Genomic DNA, 22196 nt, shown 5'->3' with positions numbered 1-22196 from the left:
ATGGCTGTGGAAAAAGCTAATGCGGTCTTGGGATGCATCGGGGAGGTATTTCCAGTAGAGATAAGGAGGTGTTAGTACCGTTATACAAGGCACTGGTGAGACCTCACCTGGAATACTGTGTGCCGTTCTGGTCTCCCATGTTTAAGAAGGACGAATTCAAACTGGAACAGATACAGAGAAGGGCTACTAGGATGATTCAAGGAATGGAAAACCTGTCTTATGAAAGGAGACTCAAAGAGCATGGCTTGTTTAGCATAACCTAAAGAAGGCTGAGGGGAGATATGATTGCTCTCTATAAATATATCAGAGGGATAAATATCAGGGAGGGAGAGGAATTTTTTAAGCTCAGTACCAATGTGGACACAAGAACAAATGGATATAAACTGGCCATCAGGAAGTTTAGACTTGAAATTAGACCAAGGTTTCTAACCATCAGAGGAATGAAGTTCTGGAATAGCCTTCCAAGGGGAGCAGTGGAGGTAAGACATATCTAGCTTCAAGACTAAACTTGATAAATTTATGGAGGGTATGATGGGATAGCCTAATTTTGGCAATTAATTGATCTTTGACTATTAGCGGTAAATAAGCCCAATGGCCTGTGATGGGACACTAGATAGGGTGGGATCTGAGTTACTACAGAGAGTTCTTTCCTGGGTGTCTGGCTGGTGAGTCTTGCCCACATGCTCAGGGTTTAGCTGATCGCCATATTTGGGGTCAGGAAGGAATTTTCCTCCAGGGCAGATTGCAAAAGGCGCTGGAGGTTTTTTACCCTTCCTCTGCAGCGTGGGGCATGGGTCACTTGCTGGTGGATTCTCTACACCTTGAAGTCTTTAAACCACGAGTTGAGGACTTCAGTAGCTCAGACATAGGCAGGGGTTTGTTACAGGAGTGTGTGGGAGAGATCCTGTGGCCTGAGTTGTGTAGGGGGTCAGACTAGATGAACATAATGGTCCCTTCTGACCTTAAAGTCTATGGGAAGTAAAATATATAATTTTATCATTAGTCAGTATATATGACTGATACCCAGCAAATCTGTACTGTGTGTATAAGAAAATGCTATGTTTACACTGGCACTTTTCAGAATAGACCCGCACTCTGAGGATGAAAAATTGATGCCTTGCAATCTAAAGGAAAAACTGGTTTTCAATTCTACTTCAACCCAGTTTTGACTTGCTGTGGATTTGGCTGTGAATAGAAAAGCTTTTTGTGTGTGTCTGTCACTGGTTCCTCTTAAATTCATCGATTCATAGACACTAAGGTCAGAAGGGACCATTATGATCATCTAGTCTGACCTCCTGCACGACGCAGGCCACAGAATCTCACCCACCCACTCCTGTGAAAAACCTCTCACCGATGTCTGAGTTATTGATGTCCTCAAATTGTGGTTTAAAGACTTCAAGGAACAGAGAATCCTCCAGCAAGTGACCCGTTCCCCATGCTACAGAGGAAGGCGAAAAACCTCCAGGGCCTCTTCCAATCTGCCCTGGAGGAAAATTCCTTCCTGACCCCAAATATGGCGATTGGCTAAACCCTGTGCATATGGGCAAGATTCACCAGCCAGATATCCAGGAAAGAATTTTCTGTAGTAACTCAGATCCCACCCCATCTAACATCCCATCACAGGCCATTAGGCCTATTTACCTTGAATATTTAAAGATCAATTAATTATCAAAATCATGTTGTCCCATCATACCATCTCCTCCATAAACTTATTGAGTTTAATCTTAAAGCCAGATAGATCTTTTGCCCCCACTGCGTCCCTTGGAAGGCTATTCCAAAACTTCACTCTTCTGATGGTTAGAAACCTTCGTCTAATTTCAATTTCCAATGACCAGTTTGTATCCATTTGTTCTTGTGCCCACACTGGTACTGAGCTTAAATAATTCCTCTCCCTCTCCGGTATCTATCCCTCTGATATATTTATAGAGATCACTCATATCTCCCCTCAACCTTCTTTTAGTTAGGCTGAACAAGCCAAGTTCCTTGAGTCTCCTTTCATAAGTTTTCCATTCCTTGGATCATCCTAGTAGCCCTTCTCTGTACCTATTCTAGTTTGAGTAGCATTCGCCCAAGACACAGACTTCTTCACAGGCCTCAGAGCTGATGCTGTGGTTTGAACTGAACAGGAAAATGAAAGTTTTAGCATAAACTGGAAATTTTTAAGCATCCCAAGCCATGCAATCTTTTTATTGGTTTTTAGATTGTTTGAAATTAACTATGTCATATGTATAAAAGTTTTAAAAATTGGAGAGAGACTAGCATGTCTAACAAACTCCAGATTGTGGTGGTGTTTTCTCAGTATTCACACAGCTATTTCACTGATAGAAATTTAGGGCTCATTATCGTTTCCCACCTTGTTTGATGATCACAGAATCAGGGCCATCCTTAGGCATACGCAGCTGCGTAGGGCACCATGAAATTTGGGGCACCAAACTGCCCCAAATTTAATGGTGCCCGGGCAACTGCATGCTGCAAACGCAGCAGCACCAGCCCCAGTGACCCGCCCTATCCCTTGGCCGCGCCTCCCCCACCCCCATGGGCTGCACCCACTGCAAGAGGCAGGGCCGTCCCTAAGGGGGTGTGGGGCCCCGGACAACTCCCTCTGCCCCACCTCTTACCCTTCCCCGCTGCTCTGCCCACCCCCAGTCCACCTCTTCCCCCAGTGACCCCGCACTCACCGGCAGCGGCAGGAAGTGGAGCAACCCGGCCCCAGCCCGCTCCACTCCGCCAGCTCCCAGCCGCGGTGCTCCGCTTCCCGCCACCGGTGAGTGCGAGGACTGACCCTTTCCCCAATCTCCCCGCACTTAAAGGCTCTCCCTCCCGCAAGTGACACGGCTGGGGCCGGGGCAAGGGAAGCGGAGCGGGCTGCTCCCGGCCCCCCGCTAATCCCCCGGGCCACTCTGGGCCTGTGGGGCCCCCAAAAGTGCCCCCCCCAGCTCCTGCCTTCCAGACCTGGGGGGGTGGGAGTCCTGGGGCCCCACACAGGCCCCCCACGGGGGGGCTGCGTAGTGCACTCAAATGGCTAGGGACGGCCCTGCACAGAATACCTCTTTTTAGGAACATGGAAAACGCAACTCTTGCAATCTCGAATGCAGAGGGGCTTTGTTTGAACTAGTGGGGGGAAAAAGGATAGTGACTCCTTTATAGGTTCTCCTTTTCCTCAGGCGCTGGAGGCAAAGGGTACAGCCAGGGGTGAGGGAGGCATCACCTGAGCAGGAGGGAGAACCAGTGGGTCCTGTGCATGCATGAGAGGGAATATAAACTCTGTCCCTCCACCCTGAGCCCTCTTTCATGAGTGATATGGAGGATGTCTATCAGCTTTGGCATGTGTATGTAACATAACAGATGTTTATCACCTTGATATCCGTGTATCTATGTGCCTAGCCTTATTGTAAGTGTCGCTTCTTGACATGTTCCCTTGAGGATACTGATTTTCCCCCATTCAGTACATTTCCTTATTTCAGCAGCTAGCTTAAAAAAAGGACAATGTTTCATCCATGAATCCTTGGTATAACTGTGTATTTTTTAAATAATCTATACTACTTTTGTAACTTGCTTCCTTTTTTAGACCATTTCCAGTATTTCCAAGAACTTCTGCTCTAAAGAGAAGGCTTGTTGTTTTCCTTTAGATCCAGTATCCCTGAATCTTAAGGATGTTGATTTTTCTCTGTACTTATAGTTAAGTCATCCTGGAAGCAGATAAACTCTTATTAGAACAGTTCAGGACAAAATGGAAAAATTTTCCCACTTCCCTGAGATGCCAGGAAATGTTGACTCTAACTGCAAAACTTAGGTCTTGCCCAGGTAGAACTTACCTAGCTTGTACTTCTTGTTGTGTATTTAACAGTTGTGACTATAGTTTGAGAATGTGGGCAGTCTAGCACAATTACTTTGACTGGCATTAGTCGGTGTCCAGTAAAAAAACCTTTGAAAGTCTGTCCTGGGTTGAATAGTCATTTTAGTAAATACATGAACTCTTAGGGTGCAATCCTGGTCCTGTTGAAATCCATGGCAAAATATTAACGGTTAGGTTAAGGAATAAAATTCTGCTGCTTTAGTATTGTCAGCGTTCCAGCAACACTGGCAAGGTAGGTATATTCTGCTAAGTGAGCAGAATTTGGCTCTCTGTTTTAAAATATTAACATACTTGGAAATCATTTTATGTCTTTTTAAGGTTCCTCACTGTGGCAACTTCAAGTGGTCTAACTGCAGTTAGCACAATTCCTAGAACAAATTTTCAGTAGTTAGTTTTTCTAATTAAATTTATCAACTCTGTAAAGGTAGGATTCATAATGGAAGGCTGTAACAGTTTCTGACAATCAGCTATGCTGAATTATAGTGGCCTCTTCTTAAGTAAGTTGCCCCTGGCAGTGTTTTGGGGCAGGATCCCAAAGCTGCAATTAATTTATAATTATGTTTATATGAAAGACCTGCTACAAAATAGGGAGAACATGTTGGTTCCCCCCCCCCACCTGAATTCTCTTGCATAATTTAAGAGGAAAGTAAGGCAACTAATGAGTGTTGACCCTAGCTTGGAAAACCAGCTGCTATTCTTACGCATTACAGCTACAGTACTTCCTGCAATATGCTGGGGTGTACAACAGCATATTTGAGGGCAGGATGGAGTCAGTTCTTTGGAAGTTCGCGTTTCTTTACAGCTGTCATTGCCCCTGCATTATATATTTGCTTTTTCAACAGGTCTGTATTTACTGTGTTGCTGCAATTTTGTGGACAGCAGCCAAATACAATTATCCACCTGATCACAAACTAGTGTTGCCAAGGAAACTAAAGACTCTTCTTCTGGATATGGCAAAAAGAAACTCTGAAGAAAGGCCTTCTTTAGCTGATGCAATTAAGGTGACTTGATGAAGCAGTTTTATAATATTAGGTGTTCAGTCATAGCTAGAAACCTATTTAATAATGAATTTGAATATCAAAATATTCATTTTTGGTTATGGCTTGATAGCTCATTAAATGGTAACTGTCACTTTTCTGGTTTTGTGCTTTAATGGTGCCCTTTAGGGTTAATGGATGTGTTTTAATCAATATTGAAGTTGTCAACCAGAGAGTTGGAACAAGTTAATAAGACCTCCTGAAATGGATTTTAAAAAATTTGAATCCTTTATCTTGACAGTGCTCCTCTATTAAGTATTTTAATTGAGTGGAAATTTGTTTTAATTTAAAATGTTTAATATTTTTAGATATGCAGTAGTTATCTACTTGAACGAAGTATAAACAGCAAAAAGATTCTGGCATTTTTGAGTAAATCTGCCTTCAAGGTAAGAGTAATTTTTTGTCAGTGTATTACATCTTTTCCAATTATCTCCATACAGCGTGTTCCAGTAAGATTTTTTTTGTGCTGGTTGTGTAATTCTTTTGTTCTTTCAATTTTGTAAATTCGTGTAAATGATTAGGTGGTTACTCCTGTGGGGACATCATTAATATAAAAGTGTTTGGGTATTGCTGAGAGTGAATATTTTTCATGCCATGTAGGAATATAAAATAGATATGAAAATTGTATTCAGTTTTTAGAAAGCTTTGCTGATTTCTAATGCCTGCTTGTAGCTATATATTCTACCAGCTACATTTAAGTTCACTGTATGTGAATAATTGACTTCCAGATTCTCTAAGTCTTCAAAGCAGTGTTGTTAAAATCAGTTCTAAATAGGGCACAGCTTGCCAAGAGGTTGGGTATTCTAATTTAAGGCTAGGACATTGGAGGAGTCTAATGTAGAATCCCTAGAACCCAGTTTAGGAGAGAGCAATTTTTTATGCTTTTGTTGTAGCTGTTGCAATGGAGCAATGAATTTGAATGAAGAACAAATATTTTGAGCCAGTGAAATACAGCAGTGTGTCAGACTTCAGCAAGAATTATATAAAGCTAAGAATTCAAGGAAAAGAGAGAATGGTGAATCAAATATAAAGTTTCTCTTCTCTTTTTGGGTGCCTTTCTGCAGAATTAAGTTCTCCCCTCTTCCTGTGCATATCAGTACAAGAAACATTTGATTTGAGTACTAAAAATATTGGAATCCCAAAGCATTTTTAGATGCTTTAAAACTAGTCTAGGATCTCCGTGTCATACGTGTTGTAATTGTGCTCACACTCTAATATGATAACCCCCTGTTAAATAGAGAAATCTGGTTACTGTATTCTTGTAAATATCTCTGTGAATGAAAACTCACTATTGTAATGATTGTTTTGTTTCAGATATTTACATGGCAAGTATTTGTAAACCTCTTAGTACTTCCTAAAGAGGTACTTCCTAAAAACACAAAACAAACACACACACAACTCCGTGCAAAATATGTAGTTAGGACCTCAAAATATGGTGATCTACATCAGTCTTCATCTTCAGAATTGTGTCTTAGTGAAAGAATAGTAGTTCTCTGTAGTTCTCTGTTTGATTATACAGCTTTAGATCAATTTAACTTACAGCTTTATTTTTGCATTCTATTTAACTCAAATATTCTGAAGTGCCCTCTTAAATATAGATTTTTAACATAAAAAGATAATGAAATATAATCATTAAAATATTGCTTACATGAATGTTGTAACAAAAAAGCTTATGCTAAAATATTAAATGTTTAATATTTGCATATAAATATACCAATTAACAGATTGCAATTTTCAGTGATCCCATAGCTATTATCAGGAGTGCTAGCATTTTGTACCTAATAATCTTTCTCTGCAAGACTTGACATAGCTCTAAAGCTGCTTCTTATCACTGTAAAGAATTGTAGTGTAACAAAATTACTTAACCATTGCTAAAGGTCCTACCCACTTTAAGATATCAGCAGCCTTCCAAGTCATGCATGATATGGAAGGCTGTAAACCTGCACCTGTATTCCCCTTCTGTGATCCAACAAGGGCACCCACACTCAGCCTTCCAGCTCCCCAGCTGTCACTTCTTGGACAGAGACATGCATCTTTCTCCCTCCTGTCCAGGGTATTTCCACGCTGCACAGTTCCCTGCCTAAACTGTGAATTCCCCAGTAGTGCCAACTGCCTCAGCGGGCCTGCTCTGTTTTTATCCTCAGAGGCTATAAACCTCTTAATTACCCACATTACGTTTCCACGCAGTTCTTTCCAAGCAAGTACATTTATTCTTAGGGTGCAATCATTACAGAGAAAACATTTTAAAAACAATAAAAGAACCTACACAAATGCTAATAAGAAAAGGAGTACTTGTGGCACCTTAGAGACTAACCAATTTATTTGAGTCTCTAAGGTGCCACAAGTACTCCTTTTCTTTTTGGGAATACAGACTAACACGGCTGTTACTCTGAAACCTGTCAAAATGCTAATAAGTTTACCAGAGATCACCCCCACCATCAGCACAAGGGTTCTGGTCAGTGTCAGTCCTTTCAACCCTTCGCTAAGGACTGGGGTCTCCCCTGTGAAGGAAGATCCTGTCTGTTTGCTGGATAAGAATGAAGGCCCTGAATCAGATCAAACTCAGATTATTTATCCAAGAGTCCTTTCTTTGTCTGCTGATCTCTAGAGAATCCAGTTTGAACCAGTATATGCAAGTCTGTCCAGGTGATGGTGCCTCTCTGAGAGGTATTACAACCTGAGTGAATTTGTCTAATCACTCCCCGCTGTTCTTAGTTCCTGGAGGGCTGTGTCCCCCTCCCTCATGGAATTACATACCGTTCCTGGCCTTCAGTGATACATTTGGTACAATACACATTAACTAGGATATTGTAGCAAATTGCCATATGTGTCATACTGGACCATGCAATAGCCCTGGCCACCAGGCAATTTTCTAAAACAAAGCAGGATCTGTCCCATTCTTTCTGGTCAGCACTGAGCATGTATATGCCCGATACTCTTATCTTGTGTGCAAATTACAAGAAAAATCATTTTTAAATCTAAGCCCCATCTAGAGTACTCCATTAACCTACTCTTTCTAGCAGTGGTGTCTCAAGCAATGCCTGGCTTCCATGGCCCAGAAAAGAAAAGATTTAGAATGTCCTAAAATTCCTAAATCCTAATAGCCTGCCTCCACAATCTACTGCCATCATTGCCCAGAAACTCAATGGGCTATTGACTTTTTAGATTTTCCTTCTTTATTTCACTTATACTCATCCTTTCAGGAAACAGAAAACAATACTAACATGACTGTCACAGGGCATGAGTGTGGAATACTGACAATAAATAGAATTTTCAAACATTCCGTAGTCTTGAATTTGTTTAAATAAAGTGCTCAGTTTGTATGAGCTTGGTACAAATAGTTTTACCAATCACAGAAGTTCTGCAGCCCCTCCACCTTTACCCCCACACAGTTAAATCATCCTTTGGAGATTACAGGTATACAAAGCAATGAAACACTATATTAAAGATAATTTTAGTAATAACTTTCTGAGGACTGTTGGAATAAAGTACTTGCATTATTTGTTCAAACTGTGGAACTCACTTTTTACTCTTAGGCTTTCAATGAAGAAATAAACTCTTCTCAAGATAATGTTCCTTTTGAGTTTAAACATAAAAGAAACAAAATGGATGCTTCAGTTTCTAGTCTAGGTAAGTAATCCAGTTGTTACATGGTTATTCCTTTGTTCCAGAGTCAGAATTTTCGTTATTGTATTAGGCTTGCCAAGTAAAGTGCAACACAACTGTGGAAAAAATATCATGTTCCTTTATTTAAACAGATTATTTACTTTGTCTTTGTATTTTACAGGTATTGCTAGTCTTTGACCTAATCCTATTTGTCTTTCCAGGGTTTGTGCCTATTACTAGTGAAAGTAAGCTTATAGCAGTTAAAGGACCAGTGCCTTGTCAGACTTCTTTAAACAATGAGACATGTACATTGCCTGTTGCATTCACCTCTTCTGCAACTCACTTTAAGCCTATTATACTGCAGCAAAACACAGAGCTAACAAAGTATGTATGTCCTAATACAGTGTAAGTTAAAATTGAAACTTCATACTTAAATCTAACATAGGTATCCTTACAAAATGCTTTGCTTTTTTCAGAGGGACACACGCATCCACTCCTGAGCAACTTGATAGATATGTACAAAACGAAATCCATATGGATGGTAACAACAAATCAGTATTTGTAGATGATATTGAAAACCATGCTGCTGAAGAAGTTGTAGCTGCACCTGAGATACCCAAGCGTGATTTAGACATACAAAACCATTCATCCCAAATACCTTCAAATGAGCAAAATCCAAGCAATATGGTTACATCCACAGTTGAATTGCCATCACCATCTGATTCCTTATGCAATTTACAAGAAAAGAACACTTTATCTGCAATTTCTTCAAGCTCCTCAGCTTGTTCTACACCACAGAGGCCGCCTCTTATAAATAACTCCCTTCTCAAACAGGACCCAGAGACAAGAGTGTTAACACTTGTACCAGTACAGCTAGCTGTATCAGAGCAAATACCAAATAAACCTCTTGAGTCAAAAATTGCTTATGATTGCTATAATCATTTGCCTGTACTCCTTTCAAGTACAATAGCAAATTATAACACTGATATAAATCTACAAAATAATTCCTTCCTTTGCCAACTACAGAATTATGAGCCCACTAAGGTACAGACCAAACATGATAAAATGAAAGCCAAAATCTTTAATTTGTCATTGCCTTCAACTAATCAAATTATTCAAACCAGCTATCTAGAAAACAAAGAATGTAATACTGAAGTAGGCAGTAGTTCATCTTTACCAGGACCCACATCACATTCATCAGTGAATCAAAATGCATCTTCTTCCTTCAGTGTAGAAATTTTATCCCAGCTGAGTGGGACAAATGACATTTTATTACAGAAAGCAGTGCATCTTATACAAGAAGAGTTTGCATTTGATGGCTATCTGGAAAATGGAGTTGAAGTTCTTGCTATGGGTATGTATACATTTATCTTAATATATAAATATATTCTTACATACAAAAAACAATCCTAAATAATCATATTTTATTTTTTTAACAAGGTAACTATATTTTCACCTTAAAGGAGCTTAAGTTTGACACTTTCTGTGATGCAGTCTCTGAAAAGTTTTGTGACCTTTATTGGGATGAAAAATTACTGGAGAATCTTTACAAGGTAGTAAGTGGGAAAACGACTCCACAAATAGGGTAAGTGTATACTTCCATTCCTCATGCTTGAGGTCTCATTTAATGCTTTTTCTGGGTCCAAAGTGCATCAGCTTGCCTCACAGTCTGTAGCTAAAAGTGGGAAAGAATACATCCTCTCTCCACTTGTACTTTTTCTTGTTTCTTGCCCTTTGCACTATATAATCTTCTCCCATTTTAGAAGACTCTTCATGGCTCTCCCCACATCAGACACATCAACCATCTGTCAGAACAGGGGGAGCTCTTGACTTCCCTTCCAGCTCTACATTTTTATGACTCTGTAAATGCTCTGATGCATAGTGGTAGACTTAAGCAGATCCTTGAAGTTAAGCATGTGCTTAAGTGTTTTGCTGAAATGTTTCTAACTTAAGCTGTCCTTCATCTCTGCTGTTACATAGCTGCAGAATTTCTGTATAATGCATTGTCGCCTAAATACTTTTCCCTGTTTGCATAAATTGACTTGAATGGCCTGTGGAATACTCAGTGCTTCTGTTTGAAAGATGCTGTACAGTCAAAATTCAATTGTATTATTCCCACAGTGCAACTTGCACATTTTAGTTTAGTTGTTCGCATTTTAATGTGCAAGCTCAAACTTTCATTAAGTACAGGGGAAAAAATTGCATGGCTTCTCCTTCTTGTTTTAGGCACCAGAAATCAATGCAACATGGTTTAGTTTCCTCGGCACAACCTTCTGTAGTTTACAGGAGACTGGAAACTGAGAAAACACAATATTGATATATACCCTTATGTCGTATTTCATCTCTGATATTATCTGTCTTGTACACAATTAAGCCATTCGTGTTTGTTGCAGCTTGTAGAAGAGACATGTTTGTAAAAAATCTTTATTGAGGATCACTGCAGGCAGCATTTAATGCATTCACATCAATAATGTTTTTTCCTCGTGGTCGGGTTTTGGCGTTCCATGCCTATGGACTGGATGTTTGATCAGGAAGTTTACATACCTTTATAGTTGGACTCTAGAACCTTGTATCCTTGAAAGACTTTAGTTCTGACAGTCCTTGGCTGAGAGAGAGAGAGAGAGAGGATTTGAAGGCATCCAGAGTTGAGGTCTATAAGATCTGCTGGTCTGATTGTCCACGTGGGTTAGGATTTTCAAAGGCACCTAACGTAGCTATTACACCCAGAAACCATTGAAAACCAGTAGGAATTGCTTTCCAAATTCTCATGGTATCTTTGAAAATCCCAGCCTTGAATGTTGTGGAGGCAGCATACTCATCCATTGTGAGTGGATTCTTGAGGTATCTGAATCAGTCACCTTCAGCATGAAGTGTTGATGTGATGTGTAGGGCCTTTGAAAGAGAAAGGAGAACAGAACAAGCATCATCCCCTTCACCCAATAGAAAAAGATAAGCTCAAATTTTGGACCCCAGTGAAGAACTGCCTACAACCTCTTCCTAAGATACTGCATTGCCAATAAAAAACCTTCAGCTGCAGAGCATGGCAATTCCAAATTAATGGTTTAGGCACTCCTGTGAGTGATATTACCTTTTCCAATACATTTTATCAGATTTCATAATTGAAATTTATGGTAAGATCCTCCCTTGTGGATAGGGTGATGACATGTCCTCGCTTACTGGAGTTTTTCCTATTTCATATAACCATTCTGATATCCTAGTTTTCAATATATTCCACAGATGATCTCATTTCTGTGCCTCCTATAACTGCTAGGCAGTTGGTCCAACCATTCATTGGCCATGACTTAGCAGTTCAACAGGAAGCAAAACTGAAATTCTTTTCTAGCTGAATTGCTGAAAGGCATGCAGATGATCCCACCAATGTATTAAGTTGCTGTAGAAGACAAACTGGAGCGGGGAAGAGAGTGGGAAGGCAGACGAATAGAGGAAGGCAGACGAATAGAGGAAGGCAGGAGAGCAGATAAAAGTGGACCTGCCAAGCCTGTCTTTCAAACCTTGTTGGGTGAAACAGAAAGGTGCAGTTTGGAAAAGGAGAGTGAGTAGTAGTGGTACAGTGAGGGGGGGGGAAAAACAGTAAGCAAAAGATAAGAACCCTGAGAGGGGGTAGAGAATACGCATAGAAGGAAGAAGAAAAATGTGGTAAGAACTGAAGGCGCGTGTGTGTTGGAGGTTAAAATTAATAAAAACAGCCACACCTTCAGGGTATAAGGTAGAAAATACACTGGAAGATGGGAGACAGAATGTGTTGTTTGGTTTGGTTTGTTTAACAAAACCATGTTTAGTTCATCTCAGAATCATGGTTATCCTAAATAGGAATGGCTTGGAGTGAGACTGCTGCCCAAAGCATGACACTATGATGCTGATTGAATCCTGAGTGGAGGACTGCATTGAGACAGTTTGCCATTTAGTGTAGTACTTTGTTTAAACACAATCTGATGTTCTTGGGATTCTGTTAACCATTGTGCAGCACAATTGGTACTAAGATAATCACTGCACCTTACCCAGTGTATTTTAATGTTCGTAAAGCCTTTTAAGGTCTTCTTTATAAAATAAAACCTAAAAAATACATAGATATATATATTATGCAGCAGATACATGTGACAAAGTTCTAGCACACACAGTGGTTTGATCTGTAAGATCTCATTTTTATATTTAAGCTTTTCCTGATATCAGTATTTAAGAATATGAAATGTTAATTGCTCCCTGTCCCATTTTATTTTCAGCGTAACTGAAACAGATGGTTCACAACGTGGCAGCATGTTCCACAGTTTGAAGACACCTGACAGTTTTTTGGTCAGCAACAAACAGACAAAGGGTGAGAGAATAACTTGTGTTAGACGTTCGTGTGAGTTGGGACCCCACCAAGGACTACAGCCTGTAGGGACGGATCTTTATAGAGTGCCTGTAGGACAGCACTTGCCTCTGAACTTGAGACAAAGCAAACTACAAAGTATCTGAAAACGTGTTACTATATGGTGACACCCTGCAGGGCTCTTGTCTACAATATCTAGCCTACATCACAGCAAATGTCATTTAGCGGGTTACCAAATTTAATTTAATTACTTACTGAAGCATGTTATGAATGCTGAAAAACTCTCAGAGTCCCAATTACTGTATGTGCTTATATGCTTGTTCTTTTAATAGGTGTTCTGGTGGTGTGCTTTGATGGGGGAGGGAATCTGTTACTATGAGTTAGAACAGTTTCACTGAATCAGTTCAACTCAGTGTGTCAAGTTTAGTTCCAAGGAGAGCTGAGAGCCTTAGTAAATGCTTGTAATTCCTTACAGACTACTGCAGCAATTGAGGGTTAACTGAGAGGTGAACTAATGCTGATTCTTCTCTGAAGTCTCTGATCCTGTTATTGCCTTGTCTGCTCAGCATGGCTTATCAGAATTTAAACGTGTTGTACTGAATAGTAAAATAAGTGGCCTAGCAAAGAACCTTTCAGTTTAAAAACACACACACAAAAAAACCCAACCTTTTTACAAGGCAATGTAGGTTTTTTTATGCATAATTTATCACCAGTGCTACGTAATACATCAGACTTAAAATGACCATTTTTTACACTTTTGGTAAAAGACCACATTCATGAAAATACCAATTAGAAAGCAAATGTGTAAATTAGAGAGGAGCTACAGATGTTGATGATTACATACACTATGTGTGTGTGTGTATCACGTGCCTTCTTTTGTGGGGTGACTCACAGAGTCTGCCTCCTTGGGCTGTGGAGCACCATTTAAAGTATGTGTGGGGGCATAGATTTGCCCCACACCTGACCCTCCTCTTCCCCTTCTCAGGTGTCCCCATCAGCAGCCTGACCACAGTCCCCAATCCCATGAGTCCCTATACCCAGTGGCTCCAGATTTGAGTTAGTGGCATTGTGACTTGGCACCCAGGACCACAGTGGCAGGTCTGAGTGGCACTGTGACACCCTTCCCCCTCCATCATGACAGAGGAGCAGGTGTGCTAAATTTGAGTCAGTGGTGTTGTGACCTGGTATATGGGGTTGTAACGCCACTCAGGATTGGCCCAGCCAAAGTATGGTCAAGCTGTGGCCTGGGTGCACCAGAGCCTATGGGCCTATTACTAGTGTTAGCTAAGGGAGGTGTCCTCAACTCAGGTGGTTATGAAACTATTTTCTGGAGTCCGACATCCATTTCTGCAGGTCAGGTGACTGTCTTCAGTGAATCCATGTGCTGAATTGACTTTTTGAGAGAAAGTTGGCCTGCTGCAGAAGCCACAGCCTCACTCCCACAAACTCCATTCTTCATGGTCTCAAGTTGGGAAACCTCCGAGGCTTCAGTACTCCTAAATGTCTGTTCTTCCAAACATGGTGTGCAACTTCACACTGTGATTGCAAAGCACCCACAAACTAATCCATTTGCAAACTGGAGTGATTTTCCTGTGTGGCCAAAGGTTGGTTGGGTATGATTAACATAGTGTTTTAAACTCTGCTTTCAGTCGTCTTTAATGACAAAGTTCACACTTGCATGGTGTCATAAATATGTTAACCCTTCATACTGCTCAGAATGAATATGTGCGCTGGGCCAGGTTTTCATACGTGCCATTTGGCTCTAAAACTGGCACACCTGGACCCTGGAGAATTATTCGGGCATATGTGGGCCCAGGAGACCCTCTGGTGGGCATAGTGCTGACATAACGGCTCTTATCCCACGTCTCTTCTATGCTGCCCTGTAATAGGGAAGAGGAGTGTGACCAGTCATTGACTGTCATTTCAGTCTCTTGGGGCTGTTAACAGCTGTTGTAAGATAGAAAAGGTCCAACACAGTTTAGGAGATTGGTCCTGTGTCCAATATCAGTAAGACATGCTGAGTGCCAAAGTAAGTTTGGTACCCCAAAGTCCCCTTTGTTAACTTGCTCTGTGTGCAGTTTGGCTCTAGTGAGGACCTGGCCTGCTATGTATGGCCTCTGTGTTCTTTGTAAAGAGCTTTGAGACTTATAGATTATAAAAGCTAAGCACTTATTTACTAGTGAGTGCATATGTTTATGACCCACATTTATTTTTGTGTGCAGCCTCTGTCCCAACCTATATATTTTAGAGCTGCTGTACATGTTCAGCCTGCATCTTTATTGCATTTTACAGAAACTGTTGAAGAGAGGTTTAATAGTTCCACACTTTGACAATATTTTTGACCTTGGGCATTTGAAAGTGTAGTTACATAATATTAGTCTTATGCCCTTTAAACTTATGGGTCACCTGTTTTTTGTCACTCTATTTGCCAGCAAAGTGCTAGTATCCTTGGATTACTCTGATATCTAGCGGTGGTTGCCATGACAACTGACAGTGCCACAGTTACAGGGCATAGGTGGCTTGACAACTGCTTTTCATATGCCTAGCATTTAAATCTAAAAAAATAAACAGAAATTTAGATATGCTTCTATGTATGACTGTTTGTTTCTTTGTTCTCTTTAAAAGGGAAAGAGAGCCAGGTGGCCTCTGACACTAAGGCATTGCCCACTACAGATATATCATTGGCTGAAATGGACTTGAATGAGCTTCCACTAGATAATTTTGAAAAAGAATTGAGGCTGCAGAAGGTTATATTAAGAACAGAAAAGGGTGGAAGTTGTTTACAAAGTAATGATTGTCTCGGTCCTGACTTTGTAGAAGAGAATAGAGAACAAGAAGAGGAGACTTCTGAAAATAATTACCCTGTCTCCCCCAGCTCATCTGACTTTCAAAGTTGTAGTCCTGGTTGGAGCAGTGCATTCAACGGGGGTGAATGCTTTAGTTCAGAAGTTTACAATTATGTGAAAAAACTTGGAAAGCAGGAAGTAAATCAATCACAAAATATAGATTCAAAAAGAGTGGTAAGTACTTTGATTTATGAAAATTCAAGATGTATTGTAATGCTTATTGATAAAAGTAGGATATTTAACAATAAAAACCAGGAAGTGATGTCCTCTTTTCCCTCAAAATGTTAAATTAACATACAATCCTTTATCCAAGTAAGCTTGGTGCATACAACATAATATTAAAGCATTTTACAGCATAAGATTAAATTAAATTGATAATCAGATGTGGTAGTTCATTACTTTTCTGGAGAAATGGTATATTTTGGTTTCAAAATAAAATCTTATATAAACTGACAAATGTGGCTTGATATAACTATATGCCAAGTAAAAGAAAGGTAGACAAATCACTTTATTCTTCTCTCTTCCTCACCATTAACATGAGTGGTCTCTTTGTTCCAACTTTTAAAAATTTCTTAAGGAAAAGCTGAATAATTTTGTGTTGATGAAATCTGATATGGCTAATATATTTAAAATACACTTGTTTGAACCTATGATATGCAGATTATTAATTACTTGCATGTTTATAAATTTGCATATAACAAACTTCAGCATGTAATTGGCACATCCTGCCCAAAGCAGTGGTAGGGGTAGGACATGGAGTGGTAGAAACCTTTGGCAACAGTGGCTGGCGGGGAATAGCTTGATGTCTGTCTAGGGCTAGCTTGATGAATGGCTGATGGGGAAAGCTGGGTGGGTGCTGAGGTGCCTGGAGTTGCTGGGGGGTAGTTACCTGTGCCTGGGATTGGCTGCTTGGGTGTGGGTGGGTGAGATTGGTGGTGATGGTGGGACTACTGCTGGCGGTTAGGTGGCTGGTGGGATGGCTGGGGAGTGGGTGGTGCTGCCAAGCAAGTACAAGCAACGCTCCTTTATACTTTGTCATTTCTTACCCATTTACATAACATGTTTGTCACTGTTTTTTGCGGGGGGTAGGGGTTGGCCTTGAGACTTCCTAGGGAATTTCACCTGCTTACAGCAGGTCTGAATTGGGCCTAAGTGTCTTGAGTCATTAATATCCAATCACTGGTAACCCCTGCATCTCCATCTGGTTATACAAGAATCTACTGTTCTCTTTGAGACAAGGAAAAAGAAATTGTAAAGGTTTATAGGTCTCAGGTATAAGTTGTAATATAGTGTGGCTCTCCACCCTTGCCATATGAGGTTATGAACATAATGAAATTGCATTGGCCCATTGAAGTCTTTGCCACTTGTTGATTCTTATCTCATAATCCAAAATGCTGAATTATTATACAAAATAGCTTGGTAGTTGAAAGGGAGTTGTACAGGAGAGGAGGGACGTAAATTAGATGCCACACTGAAAGTTCTGACCCTCAAAGCAGGGATACCTTTAATATGGAATGGGTTACATGGTCTTTCTGTTAGCACAGACTTCCCTAGATGGCTTGCAACCTAGTTTTAGGAGTAGCATCCCTGACACCAAGAGATTCAGGGCTTGTCTTCACTGTAAAGTTAACTCAAGTTTTAACTTGAGTTTTTGGCCTTAACCCAAGTTCCTTCCATACCAAAAGATCTTAATTCAAGTTTCATGGTGCTTTTAACTCGAGTTGGCTGGCCCCTCCGAGGTATAGGCTAAAGTTTGAGTCAGTGTAACTCATCAGCTGCTGACACAACCATTCTGTAGTGTGGCTGCAAGCTAGCTCAGTTTGAATCCTGCTGCTCCTTCATTGCTTTCCCACAATGCCTTCATGTGCCCCAAAAGGACCAGACTAGTTCTCCCACACACAATTCACTGGGAAAGAATTCACAGAGAAACTCCGCTTACTGCAGCACAAAACCATGGGATATGCCCCCAGAAGTCTTAGCAACACAGAGGATGATTGAGGTACCATTGTGGATAGAGCAGCTTGAGTGTTTTTTTGCTGTGTGGCCACTCTCGCTTAAGAGGAGTAATTCGAATATAGACAATTCTAGTAAACTCGTCAGTGAAGACATACTCTGTGGTCTTAAAATGGGTCTTCCTGTCTAGAAAGTGCTATTAATCCTGCTGTCTGATTTATCTTTGTTCCTGGCCACTGTGAACAATCTATTGGATTTGTCAATATATTTCTAAATAAATATAATGAAGTGCAACTAAGTAATCAGAAATAACAGCTATAGACCCATTTGCTTCCAAGTAATTAATTGAAATACCACTTGGTCCACTCTCATTGATGGTTTGGTGTATGTGAAACAAAAATAATAACCTCATTTTAGTTCATTGCAATTAACGCCTTTGTTTGCAGTCTCGGGAGGGAGGTTAAGGATTGGATGAGTGTGGAGGTTCAATTGTCCTCCTTTCCCTTCATGTCAAGGTGCGGGTACATTGGTGAAGCAGCATGAGAAATTTGACCTACGATTGTTGTGTGTTGAAAAAGAGAACAGACTTCTTCAGGACGTCAATCTAGCAATTTGGGCATATAATTCTATAGGGGTATAGAATTCTAGATGGTCAGTTAAATACTGTTTGGGTATATCAGGTACAAAAAGAAGAAGAAAAGGATTACATAATCTCCATTGCTCAAAGGACTACTTCCTGACTGCAAAATTGTAAGGAGTTTTCTTGAGTATCTCAAGTGATTTTTTTCCCCCGCCCCACCGTACCCCAACATCTGCTTTTTCTTTTTTTTTCCCCCATGGGATTTTATAGTTTATTAAGTGATTTAGTTTGATCCAAAAAGATATGATCTCTGCTCTTCTGATTTTTTTTTCCCATATAACTTGCTGGAGTACAATATAAATGAAGCAAGGTTTAAAGTAATTTTGAGTGTGTCCCTTTTAATTTTACTTGGAAAATTAGTGCATATTAGTGTTGCTGCTGATTGCACTATCTGCATAACTGGTAGATTTACCCAAACACCTTCTAACTTGCATTTTCTTTATAATCTATGTGGTAACATTTATGGTGAGTTAGAAAAGAATATGGGAGGAAGAAGTTAATTTTGTGAGGAATCCTTACAGAGAGTGATACTTTGGTGTCCTCATGTGCCAGCAGTGCCCTTCTGCCACGTACATTGGCCAAACCAGACAGTCTCTAAGCAAAAGAATAAATGGACACAAATCTGACATCAGGAATCATAACATTCAAAAACCAGTAGGAGAACACTTCAATCTCTCTGGTCACTCAATAACAGACCTCAAAGTGGCAATTCTTCAACAAAAAACTTCAAAACCAGACTCCAATGTGAAGCTGCAGAACTGGAATTAATTTGCAAACTAGATACCATCAGATTAGGCCTCAATAAAGACTGGGAGTGGTTGGGTCATTACAAAATTTACACTTAATTTCCCCAATCTAATTTCTCCCTACTGTTACTCACACCTTCTTGTCAACTGTCTGTAACGGGCCACTCTCTTACCACTTCAAAAGTTATTTCTCCTCCCTTGGTATCCTGCTGTTAATTGATTTATCTCGTTAGACTGACCTAACACTTGGTAAGGCAATCCACATCCTTTCATGTATTTATACCTGCTCCTGTATTTTTTACTTCATACATCTGATGAAGTGGATTCTAGCCCACGAAAGCTTATGCCCGAATAAATTTGTTAGTCTGTACGGTGCCGCAAGGAATCCTTGGGGTTTTTTGGTGTCTAAGACATTCTTACTTTAACTCTGTTATACTCCATGTATATTGTGAAAAGTATAACAAACATAATGTACTGAGTGTAGGTACAGTTGAAAGTTGAGCAAATGCATCAGGAATAAACATGAGGATCTGTGCATTATATTAATACTTATATTAATTACAAGTAGCTTCAAAAGTATATGGACAGAAGTGAGCTGGATTCCGATCTTGCTTTGTTGACTCAGTGGAGTTATGTGGATGTCCAGCTGGTGCAAATTAGATAGGAATTGGGAACTATTGTGTGTCTGGGCCACATTTACACTACCAACTTTGCTTGATAGAAGTTACATTGGCGTAAAGTTTGTATATTGTGCACATGCATGCTTGGTGGCTTGCGTCGGTGCTTTGTGTAATTACCAAGTGTGCATGTGCCAGTCCAGAGTGCAGTGTCCCATGGGTAGGTATCCCAGCGTGCCAGGCGCCACCCTCTGTCGCAATGAATTTTGCAATGTTTACAGGGTAGAAATGAGCTGTGCAGGGAACTCTGGGAGCTCAGTGTCAAGTTCCCATCAAGCAACTTTCTCTATCCCATAGTGCCATCCCTATCCCATAATTTTCACACCTTTTTAAAAATCTGCAAACTACATGGCTTTTCTACACTAACTTTGTAGTGTACACTAGATCTAAATGTATAAGCAGGGGTAAGATAATGAATTACAGATAATAGAAACACTCAGTATATTATAATGAAAGTCCTGTATAATATCTAGTCAATTTGTAAATAATTTTTTAAAAATTAAACTCAATGTGGACTTTTCCAAATAAGGAATAATGTAATGTGATGTGTTGTGATAGACACAGGGTCAAATTCAGTTCTAGTGTATGTTCTATTAACTTCTTGTACAGTATAAATACCCTTTGAATGCACTGCAAAAGAAAAATCCATTTTCTATGTAATGCATATATATTTTAAGACAATATATCCTGTCAGATAATACATATGTACAGAAGATCTCTAATATGTTTTTAAAGGCACAGAATCTTAGATTAATTATTAAAAAGACTCCATTTGAATCTTTGATGTCTTGCAACTTTTTCTATTTTTTAAAAGTTTTGTTATTAATACACAACAGGATATTGGATTAAAGCCTCAAGCAGCTTTCAGTCTAGTGCCTTTTTTCCCTTAATGCCATGCTGTAGTGTGCCAGCAGAATGATTGATTGTTGCTGTTGCATTGACTTTCTGTAAAGCCTGGCATCTTTCAAAGGTTGCAAAATAAGGACCTAAAAAGTTGGCTCTAAATAGAAAATTATTAATTTAAATCTTTAAAATTTGCTACAGTATAGAGAGGGCTCTTTCCTAAAATGCTGACTTTCCATGTACTCCCTGAGAAACATCAATGTCAGAAAATTAACCATTAGAGTCCTTGTAGATAAAGTTTCTGAAAATGCTACAGAGTTTTAGTTTTATGTATGTAAAATATTAAATTAGACTTCCTCTGTTTCTTTTTACATTTTTTGTGAGTTATATTTGTATTCTGGAGAGTGTGATATTTAGCTCTGAATCAGTCAATAGCAAATCTGTAAAGCTATCCACCACTTACATCTCCCATCCTTTACCTTTTATTAACAGACAGGAGACAGATAATATAACAAAAGCAATTGTGTAATAACGTAGCACAATTTTAATTTCAGTACCAGCTACTGACAAGGCAGCCAGTCTTTCCCTGTTGTGGTCAGTGTGGATTTTGCTGTTAATTTAAAATCCAGAGGTTTGTGCCCTGTTTTTTAACAGTCTGCCCTGTTAGGAGCAGGATTGGGGTTAAATTCTTCATTTTAATTCTATCTATAGCATAGGCACCAATTTCTCCTGGCGCTGGTAGGTGCTCAACACCGCCCGGCTGTGCACCGACTCCACCCCTGCCCCTCCCCCATTTCAACCTCTTCCCCAAAGTCCCCACCCCAACTCCGCCCCTTCCCTGCCCCATTGGACTCCTTCCCCAAATCCCTGCCCCAGCCCCTCCTCTTCCCCGCCTCCTCCCCTGAGGACACCGCGTTCCTGCTCCTCCCCCCTCCCTCCCACAGCTTGTTACACCGTGAAACAGCCATTTTGCCACAGCAAGGACTAGGAGGAGTATCAGGGATGCAGCGTGCTCAGGGGAGGAGGTGGAGGTGAGTGCGGGGGGGAGCTTGGCTGCTGGTGGGTGCAGAGCACTCACCAATTTTTCCCCCCGGGTGCTCCAGCCCCGGAGCACCCACGGACTCGGCGCCTATGATCTATAGTATCATTTTATTTCAGCACAGCAAAAAACTATTTGTATCATCTGAAAACTTTAGGGCCAGATCCTTTGATTTAAACATTGGTGTAAATTACACATGTTGGGCACGTGTTTTGTTTAGGCAAAAGGTGTAAGTGGGGGAAATGTAGTGCAATTTAGCATTAAGCATGTGTGGAAAATGGGTGTAAGTTACTAGTGATGAGCTAAAATGCTGGAAGTGTGGTGTTCCCTTCCCATCCCCTGTGGGGACTTGCCTCAGCCCCGCTGCATGCCCCGAACATTCCTATGTGCCCCCGAGAGGAGTGCGCCTCACAATTTTGAGAACCATTGTGTTACCATGAGTTAACTATTTATGCTAAATAATCTGTTCCACCTTGTATTGTGCTGCAACACTTTTTGAATCCCTTTCCTAGACCTGAAGAAGAGCTCTGTGTACTTTGAAAGCTTGTCTTTTTCATCAACAGAAGTTGATCCAATAAAAGATATTACCTTGCCCACCTTGTCTCTCTAGAAATCTAAATACT

General features: G+C 40.3%; 1 protein-coding gene across 3 annotated transcripts in view; it reads left to right on the top strand.

Moving 5' to 3' along the window:
- The window catches only part of KNDC1 (kinase non-catalytic C-lobe domain containing 1), a 124380-nt gene that overhangs the window by 65936 nt on the left and 36248 nt on the right, over positions 1-22196 (top strand). For all 3 annotated transcript variants that reach the window (XM_037905471.2, XM_043551630.1, XM_043551631.1), the window contains exons 10-17: positions 4699-4857; positions 5202-5279; positions 8430-8523; positions 8721-8883; positions 8976-9853; positions 9940-10084; positions 12741-12832; positions 15455-15849. In XM_037905471.2, coding sequence (XP_037761399.1) covers positions 4699-4857; positions 5202-5279; positions 8430-8523; positions 8721-8883; positions 8976-9853; positions 9940-10084; positions 12741-12832; positions 15455-15849 — 2004 coding nt within the window. The remainder of the gene's footprint in view (positions 1-4698; positions 4858-5201; positions 5280-8429; positions 8524-8720; positions 8884-8975; positions 9854-9939; positions 10085-12740; positions 12833-15454; positions 15850-22196) is intronic.

The sequence above is a fragment of the Chelonia mydas genome, chromosome 7, assembly GCF_015237465.2.
Source record: "Chelonia mydas isolate rCheMyd1 chromosome 7, rCheMyd1.pri.v2, whole genome shotgun sequence".
Lineage (NCBI taxonomy): Eukaryota > Metazoa > Chordata > Testudines > Cheloniidae > Chelonia > Chelonia mydas.
This window is presented reverse-complemented; position numbering and strand designations above follow the sequence as displayed.